Source organism: Falco biarmicus, chromosome Z, assembly GCF_023638135.1.
Source record: "Falco biarmicus isolate bFalBia1 chromosome Z, bFalBia1.pri, whole genome shotgun sequence".
Lineage (NCBI taxonomy): Eukaryota > Metazoa > Chordata > Aves > Falconiformes > Falconidae > Falco > Falco biarmicus.
Window position 1 is genome coordinate 74,411,963 of NC_079311.1, and position 8,945 is coordinate 74,420,907.

An 8,945-nucleotide genomic window follows, 5' to 3' on the forward strand; every position below is an offset into this window, starting at 1 on the left:
GCCCCAACAGCCACCGGAAAACCCCAGGGCCCTGCAGGTGGGAGGTGGGCAGCCGTGGTCAGATGTACCAGATGAGATCAAAAAGCCAGTGAACATCGGGGCAGGATCGGGCCGGGATGGGCACTTGCAGCAGGGCAGCAGGACAGCTGCTGAAGCACCAAAGACAGGACATGGGAAGTGGGGGTGGGGTGGAGGAAGTTTGGGGCAGCTGAGAATCATGGTTTAGGCAAGGTGGTGGTGGCAGTGACACTGTCACTGCTGGCTTCCTGGAAACCCTGTTGTTTTGGTTTCTGTTTCACTGCTCAGCTAGCAGGCTGCTTATGTCATCTGTCCCCTGGCTGCTCTCTTAGTAAACTACAAGAGCTGCTTGCTTAAGGCAAACAGCAAGAGACAGAATTCACAGCTGAGGGGCTGGTGAAAGGACAGAAATTAAGCCTTACTCTCGGCCCTGGATGCGGTCGGGACCTTCTCGGGCTCCTACCACACTGCTGTGGCAGCTACCGACAAGCAGATCCTGGTGTCACCCCTGCAAGGCTCCCAGCAGCACACGAGTGCCAAGGGGCATCCCACCTTCGGCTTTACCGTGCAGTGGCAGTTCGCAGGTACAGCAATACCCGGGGCAGGCAGCCGTCCCCAGCCCATGCTGGGAGTGGGGTGCCCGTGGCCCATCCCCCATACCCTCTGGGGCACCCAGAGAAGCCCTGGCTGCGGCCACAGACCAGCTGCACGCACTCGCCCCTGCCGTGGGATGTGGTGGGGCAGGACCGGCTGGGTGTCTGTCCCTCTGGGACAGGTCGGGGTGCGTCTGTCTGTCTGCCCAAGGGACATGGCAGGGGCGATGCCCATCTGTCTGTCCAGGTGATGTGGAAGCAACCTATCTGGGCAGTGTGGCAGGGAGGGCTGTCGGGCGGGCTGTCTGTCTGTCTCTCTGTCTCTCTGTCTGTCCAGGGCATGTGGTGGAGGGTGGCTGTTTGTCTGTCTGCCTGGATCAGGTGGCCCAGGTTCCCCTGCCTGGAGGCGCAGAATGAACTGCAAGAGCCACTGTCTTAGAAAACTGCAAGAGACCGGGAATTTGCAGCTGGGGGGGTGGGTGATGAAAGGACAGAAATGAAGCCTTATCCCCATTCCTATGTGGTTCTTGGTGGCCTCGAGTCGTCCCCCCCACCCGCCGTGGGCTCTGCCTGCCAGGGCTCCCAGCCTCATTCTCCCACTCCCACTGAGGTTCTGAGGCTTTAACCTCGTAGACCATTTGGAGAAGCATTTGGGGACCCACTCACAGTGCTGGTGACAGCCACAGCTGGCATTTTGGGAGAGTGAGCATGAGAATGAGCCCAGCGTGGTCTGGGCACTGCCAACAATGCCAGTGTGCAACAGGGCTGAACTGAGAGGCTGGGTGTGGAAGGCAGGGATGAGGATGAGGGTGCAGCAGTAAAGATGACGGTGTAGGGGTAAGGATGATGATGCAGGGCTGAATGTGAGGATGCAGGCATAAAGCCAAGAATGCAGGGGTGAGGATGAGGATGCAGGGGTGGCTTTTGATCAAAAGCTGGACTGCCAGGTACATCAACCAGTTGGGCTTGGCCAGTAAGGGCGTAGCCTGGGCAGGCTCTGGTCTGTGCAGCCTCTGGGAGCCAGGGAGGCATGGGCTGAGAGTAGCCCCAGAGCCCAGCAGGGAAGGAGAGAGGGGAGCAGAGGCTGAGGAAGAATGGGGAAGGGCAGACACACTGTGAGAGGAAGAGGATGGTGTACACGCTCTGACACTTTCCCAGAGCACTGTGTGCTTGCTGTCCCAAAGTCCCTGCTCTATCTGACAGTGCCTTCCCCCAGCAACCCTGCAGCCCCCAGGCAGCCCCCTCCCTTGAGCCCTTCACACCTCTCCCTGCTCATGTGGCTTCTCCCCAGGGGTGCTCAGGGGAACCTGAGTTGGTAACTGTGCATTAAGATTAGGGAACTTGTGAGTTAGAAACTTCATGAATTGCTGAAGTGGCGAATTAGTGAGTTAGGGGGTTAGATGTGCAAATGACATTGTGCCCTTGTTTGATGTGCACGTTTTCTTTTGCTGCTGAGTTGGTAAAATAAAGTTTAGTGTACAGGCAATGTTGTTCTGTGAATTTGAGCACTGGATAGGAAACTTACCCTGTTCCACCCTCTGGCTAGTTGGGTGACAGACAGTTAGTGGGAAATACATGCACATGTGCATATATACAGTGCAAATCTACATATATATACATATATACAGATACAGTATCTGGCCTTAGCTACTCAGTCTGCCCAGTAGCTGCCCCTAGAGCCCCAGGTGCCTCCCCTGGTCCCTCCAGTATCCAACCTAGACTTTGGACCACCCCAACACCCCAGGCTCCCAGCTCGTGACCGTGGTCCCCTCTGGGGGGGATGGCACCCAGTCCTCTCCCTAGGACTGAGCACCCCCCACAAAGCAGTGGCTGGAAATTGAGTTTAATGGGAAGACAGGGTGGACTGGGGTGCAGAGATGCAGGATGAGGCAAGGTGAGCGTGCTGGCTTGCCTGCACGCAGCCTTCATTCACTCTGACCCCTGACCATGGGGCATCCTGCTGCTCCACACCAGAGATGCTGCCTGGGGTCACCCACCACAGAGCCCCTGTGGATGCCCCAAACAGGTGCCTAGGCAAGAAGGTACCTGGCAAGGCCTGAAGCCATGGTCAGAAAACAGCATTACCCAGCTGCTCTCCTTCTCTTGTCCCCCATCCTTCTCAGACCCCCAAAACACCACCTTGCCCTCCCCCAGCCACAACACATACCCACCTTGCTCTGACCAAAGCCACAGAGGGGCTTCTTGCACCCCAGGGACACATGGGGCACAGCTCTCTGCCAGGCAGAGGAAGGTTTATTCAGATCCATGTGGAGGGGCAACAAGCTTTAGGAAGGGGGGCTCTGCCAGCAGTCTGCTGGGAGGCACTGGGAGGAAGCAGGGCAAGGCGAGACTGTGTTTCCCAGTCACGCTGCTAGGAACAGGTGGGAGCCCAGCCTGGGACATGGGCAGGAGAGAGCCTCGGAGATGCAGATGGGACATCAGGGTGCAGGCAGCTCGGGTCTCTGTTCCCATCACTTGATGCGGGTGAAGATGGAGGTGCCGACCCTGCGAGGAATCCATGTCAGCGGGAGGGGAGGGAGGGCTGCAGGGTGCTGTGGCAGGGGCAGGGCTCACCTGGTGGCTTTCCAGGCATCCTTGCGGGATGGGACCTCTTCCTGCAGGAGCCACGTGGTCTCCAGTGTCTCCTTCCCACGGCGGTCCACAAAGCACTGACCGACAAAGACGGTGGTGGAGTCTGGTAGGGTTCAGAGTGAAGGGGGCTCAGAGCCTGCGCCTCCAGGCAGGGGAATCTGGGCCTGGGCCACCTGATCCAGGCAGACAGACAAACAGCCACCCTCCACCACATGCCCTGGACAGACAGAGAGACAGAGAGACAGACAGACAGCCCGCCCGACAGCCCTCCCTGCCACACTGCCCAGATAGGTTGCTTCCACATCACCTGGACAGACAGATGGGCATCGCCCCTGCCATGTCCCTTGGGCAGACAGACAGACGCACCCCGACCTGTCCCAGAGGGACAGACACCCAGCCGGTCCTGCCCCACCACATCCCACGGCAGGGGCGAGTGCGTGCAGCTGGTCTGTGGCCGCAGCCAGGGCTTCTCTGGGTGCCCCAGAGGGTATGGGGGATGGGCCACGGGCACCCCACTCCCAGCATGGGCTGGGGACGGCTGCCTGCCCCGGGTATTGCTGTACCTGCGAACTGCCACTGCACGGTAAAGCCGAAGGTGGGATGCCCCTTGGCACTCGTGTGCTGCTGGGAGCCTTGCAGGGGTGACACCAGGATCTGCTTGTCGGTAGCTGCCACAGCAGTGTGGTAGGAGCCCGAGAAGGTCCCAACCGCATCCAGGGCTGAGAGGGTCATGTTGGAGCCCAGCTCATTCCTCCACAGGCCCTGCAGGTTGCACTGGGGACAGGGGGCTTGTGTCGGTGTCTTGGGCAGCGCCAAGCCACAGCCCCCCTCCAGCTTGCCTACACAGTGAGATGCATGCCCTGTATGTCTGAGGCTGGCATGGCCCCTCTGTATGGCAGCTGGGACGAGTGGCATGGGCATCGGCTTCGCCAGCACCTCTCCCTCCTGTGGTAGGGCAAAGCAGGGCAGTGCAAAGCTGGGAGTTTTGCACCCACCCCCTGGCTGCCCTTACCTTTCTGGTGGCAGCGGCGCAGGAGCTAAGCAGGACCAGGGTGAGCAGGAGGCAGCAGCTGGGGCTCCCCATGGTGGCAGCGAGGGCGGCGGTGGCTGTGCCCGGTGCCCCGGCTCCGGCTGCACTGCTGCCCTGCACCTGCTCGGCCTCTTTTATAGCAGAGGGGGCTGCAGCCAGGCAGCGGCCGCCCATGCTGGGCCTCTTGCCAAGGGTCACCCCAGTGGGAGACGGGCCACCGGCCACCATGCCAGACTGAGCAGGGTCCTGTTTTCCTGGGCAAGGTGGGGGGCCTGAGGGAGCGCAGCTGGGGCCGGGGGGGGACACAACACGACAAGAGACATGTTTGGACGTTTGCAGCAAAGCTTTATTGAGAGAAGTGGGAGTGTGTGGGTGGGAGTGTGGGGGTGGGTGGGAGCATCCCTCGGCGCTGCCACTGGCCTGGGACCCCTCACACTGCCACCCTCACTCCTTCTGGGACTGCAGGCGGGTGAAGACATTGATGCCGACCCTGCAGGGACAGGGAAGGAGGAGATGTAAGGGTGGGAAATGCAGCCCTGCACGAGACAAACGCACCTTCCCAGTGCCAAATACCCACCCAGCCCCGTCCCTCTCCCCACCCCCCAACATTTGCACCTTGGTGGGACCCCCAGGGAGGCCATGCACCCCCTCCTCAGTCCCACACTGGCAGCAGCTCTGCCAAGCACGGAGCACCACGGGCTGGGAGAGCCCTGGCCTCCCCAGGGAAGTGCAGGGGACCTGGGCAGGGCAAGGGGCAAGTGGGCCCACCTGGTGGCTTTCCAGTCATCATTGATGTTGTCCACACGTGACCGCAGGAGCCACATGGTCTTCAGAGTCTCCTTTCCCTCCTTGTCCACAAAGCACTGGCCCGTGAAGACAGTGACAGAGTCTGTGGGGAGCAGGCAGGAGATGGAGGGGAGCATGGCCAGGGTGGCAGGTCAGCACTAAGCTGTGGCCCTGCAGCCTGTCCCAGCACAGGGGACAGTAGACCTGGGCTGTGCTTGTCCTCTGGGGACAGTGGTGATGGGGAAAGCAGGCAGGAGGGATTAGAGAGCTTGGGGTCTCGCATGGAGATGGGCAGACAGCAGCAGGCTCCAGCTCCTGGTGCATCCTGTGTGCCCTGGGACTGGGAGGGGACACCAGCCAAAGACCTCCAGGGTCAAAGATGGGGGAGCATCAGAGACACCACAGGGGAAGGCAGGGGATCATCAAGGACACTGCAGGGGAGGGCAGGGGAAATCTGGGGACACCACAGGGAAGCTGAGAAAGGAGAACCTGAAAAGCTCCAGTTGACGGTGAAGCCGAAGGTGGGCTGGCTCTTCTGGTTTGAGCGGTGCTGGGACCCCTGCAGCGGTGACACCTGGATCTCATTTGTGGTGGCTGTCACAGCTGTGTGGTAGGAGCCACTGAAGTCACCTCTTCCATTCACGGCCAGGATGGTCATGTTGGAGCCCAGGTCATTGATCCAGTGTCCAGTCAGCACACACTGGAGCAGAGGGGACTCAGTATCGGTGCCACAGCACCCCTGCCCTGTGAATCCCAGCCCTGCACTTACCTTTTTTGCAGACAGACTGGGAGCCACCAGTGCCAGGCTGAAGAGCAAGAGGAAGGCTGTTGCTTGCAGCATCCCTGCAGCAGACAGACAGCTGGCGTACCCAGGGATGTGGTCCTTTCAGGTCTCTGCTGATGTGCCTGCTCCCTTGCCTTTTTATTAGTCAGGTCTGTGGGTGGCAGCCGTGGCCAGGGTGTTGTGCAATCTGGGTGTTTCTGAATTGGCAGTTCCCAGCAATAGGAGAGGTTGGTTGCAGGCAGATATTCCTAGAAGCGTCTGCTGAAATAGTCCCTGCTCACACTTCCATAGCACCTCACAGGGAGCCCCTGTCTCCTGCAAGTCAATGACTTCCAGGACAGATGCCCAGCTGGGGAAAACCCCTCTCAGAAGCTGTTTTCCCTTCTGTTACCCATTTGCCATCCATGGTTGTGCCCAGGGTGTATAGGGTTGCCAAAGACCCTTAATTCCAATGCACTCCAGGATCGGCTACAGCACATGGCCTCACCCTGCTTCTCCTCACGAAGCATCTTCATGCAAACCCCACCACCACTGGGCTCCCTTCGAGGCTTTGCTTTGTCCCCCTCCACAGTTCTGAAGCAGCTACAGATCAGGCTACAAAGCACCTGATCTTCTTGTGAACAGGGCTGGCGTGAAGGTTTGCTGCTGTTTTTACAAACTGGCTTTTGTTGGAAGGAAATTGTTTTATGAAAAACCAAACATTCTCCAAATACCTTGGATGTTACATTTTGGTGCTGACAAAAACTGTATTTACACAGGGATTCTTAAATAACTCTTAAGTACATATTTATATAATTCTCCTTACGTTATAGTTGCTGGCTGGGGAAGCTGAAGTGGCTCATTTCACACTGGATTTTCTCACCCATTCCTCAATGATTTTCAAGGCAGTTACCTAAAATATGTGCGTCTTAATTCCCCCAGTCACGACAGCAAGAGCTGATGGAGGCCTATTCACCAACAAAAGCGCCTTTTCTTGAAAAGGAGACAACTCTCTGTACCACCTCAGAAATACTTCCCAAATTTTGCTTTCCCTTTGATCTCACATTTGAGCTCCTTTTTCTCTCCCATGGTAAAATTCATCACTACCCAGGCTGGGGAGCATTGCGTTTCTGCTGCCAGCATCTCAACACCACCCTCCCCTCTCTGCAGGAGCCCCACGGCCCTCTTGCGCCCCTGCCCACATGAGCTCCCTGGCCAGAGAGCTGGCTGCCTGTGGGAAATTTCTGCCCCAGTATTTGCTTCCCTCTGTTTTATAAATTAACTGCATGACAAGGTAGGTTGTCCCACAGAGCTGCTGGGTTTTTTGGCTGTTTTTTCAGCAAGCAGGTGCTGCCTGGAGCATGGCTGAAGTTTGTGATAATGAGCACAGTTCTTCTGGGAAGGTTGCAGGGGGCAGGAGGGGCAGCCACCACCCCCCTTGCCATCACCCTCTGTCCATCACCCCTTTTCTATCACTGCCTTGCCACCGTCCCCTTGCCATCCCCTTGGTCTGCCGAGCTCCTGCACGGACTCCGTGGCCATAGGGATGGGCAACACAAGGTCTCCATGCTGGCACTGCTGCTGATCGCAGCCCACAACATATTTACAGCCATAGGCTTATTTTAGCATCACAAAAAAATATTGGTGCTGTCTGGAGCTGAGGTATCTCTGTGGGGTTTGCATCCTCCAAAGGGCAATGAGTGAAGTGGCTCAGGGCTGGCAATCATTACCATGGCTAAATCTTGCAATGCTGTTCTTGAGCCCTAGCGCAGCAGGGAGTGGGCAAGGGCAAATGGGCAGGCAGGGAAGAAGTCCAAAGCAGAAAGTGCTGAAGAAGTTCAAAGTCAGCAGGGCTACGGTTGAAATTCACGTATGTCTGTTAATGAATAAGAAGAAAGGGTTACTGAATAATAAAACTTGCTGCTTACACTGGGATTGAGTCAGCCCTAGAAAAACAGTAGTACAGGCAAATGTTAGAGAAAAGCATATCTCTAACCATGGCCTGTCTTCCCAGCCTGCAGCCATACTCCCACACAGAAGTTCTGAAAGCAGAGCCTATTAGATACAGGAGTTAGTGAGGTGATACAGTCAAAAGAAAAGAGCAGGAATATCCCCTTGATACAGACAGAGCACCCCAACCTTTGAAAGTCTGCAGGCAGCCTGTTGCCTGGGGTTAAGAAGTGATGCGGAGGAGTCACAGCAATAAAACCTATATCCTGTTCAGAAGCTGTGCTGGCTTCACCACCTGCTTTTGTCCCTTGCCAGCTGGATTCAGAAGTCACCATCCCTGGTGGCTGAGAACACAAGACAAATGGAGGCAGGCAGCCCAGGTGAGCCGCACTGGTGCCCTGGCAGCCCCATCCCCCTCCAGCCTCCCCACCGTGATCTTAAGGGAGAGCATCTTGGTCCCCCTTCCATGGCTGTGGGCTCTGCCATGGGAGGACACCACCGGCTGGTCCAGGGGGGCTGCATCCGGGACAACCTGCCCTTCCCAGGTAACATGATTCTTCTGCCAGGCGGATGCAGGAATGCTCTCCCAGGGAGCAAAGAAAAGGCCATTAATCAACTCCTGGCAGCACCAGGCCACCACAGCCATGCCCTGCCTTTGCCAGCTCCCACGACAGCCAAGGGCTAGGGCAGGGGGAGTGGAACATGGTCACAGCAGGGAAAACAGGCTACTTCCCACCCAGCCCTGACAGCACTTTGGGATTAGGGTAGGGTTTTAGAGCAAAAAGCTCTAAATCAGGTAGAGACAATTCTGGGGGCATGGCCCCCTCCCACCCTCAAACTAGGCAGGTGCAGCCTTTGACTGCTGTGCTGGCAGAGAAAGGTGGAAAAGGAAGCGAGGCATGCAGCCCCAGGCAGTCGGGGACACTATCTGGCCGAGAGCCAGCCACAGAGGCCCTTTCAGGAGGAATGCTAGGCTCCTTGCCTTCCCCTGCCTCACTGGCAGCAGGGGACAGCAAGGGCTATGTCTCATCTGCCATCATATCTAGGGTAGGTGAAGCAACATCTTGCTCCAGTTAGCAAGACCCCCATGAGAACAAGCCTGTAATTAGGGCTTAACCTTCCCTACATGCCCAGCTCAGGAGGAATATGGGAAGTAACAAGGGCTCCCTGCTCCAGCTTGTCCCCATGGCGGAGAAAACACACAAGAAGGACA

The 8,945-nt window shown here is 57.4% G+C and overlaps 2 protein-coding genes across 2 annotated transcripts; both read right to left on the minus strand.

The window, feature by feature from the left end:
- Nucleotides 1–1,918: 1,918 nt before the first annotated feature.
- On the minus strand, nt 1,919–4,488 carry LOC130143086 (avidin-like). The gene is made up of 4 exons (XM_056325696.1): nt 4,216–4,488; nt 3,767–3,977; nt 3,186–3,306; nt 1,919–3,116 (listed from the first exon to the last, which is right to left on the minus strand). Exons 1-4 carry the CDS (start codon nt 4,459–4,461, stop codon nt 3,083–3,085), a joined length of 612 nt encoding a protein of 203 aa, XP_056181671.1. The 5' UTR covers nt 4,462–4,488; the 3' UTR covers nt 1,919–3,082.
- A 69-nt stretch (nt 4,489–4,557) lies between these two features.
- LOC130143085 (avidin-like) lies at nt 4,558–5,945 on the minus strand. The gene is made up of 4 exons (XM_056325695.1): nt 5,789–5,945; nt 5,509–5,719; nt 5,002–5,122; nt 4,558–4,723 (listed from the first exon to the last, which is right to left on the minus strand). The coding sequence occupies exons 1-4, from the start codon at nt 5,858–5,860 to the stop codon at nt 4,678–4,680; spliced, it is 450 nt and encodes a 149-aa protein (XP_056181670.1). The 5' UTR covers nt 5,861–5,945; the 3' UTR covers nt 4,558–4,677.
- Between the last annotated feature and the right edge of the window lie 3,000 nt (nt 5,946–8,945).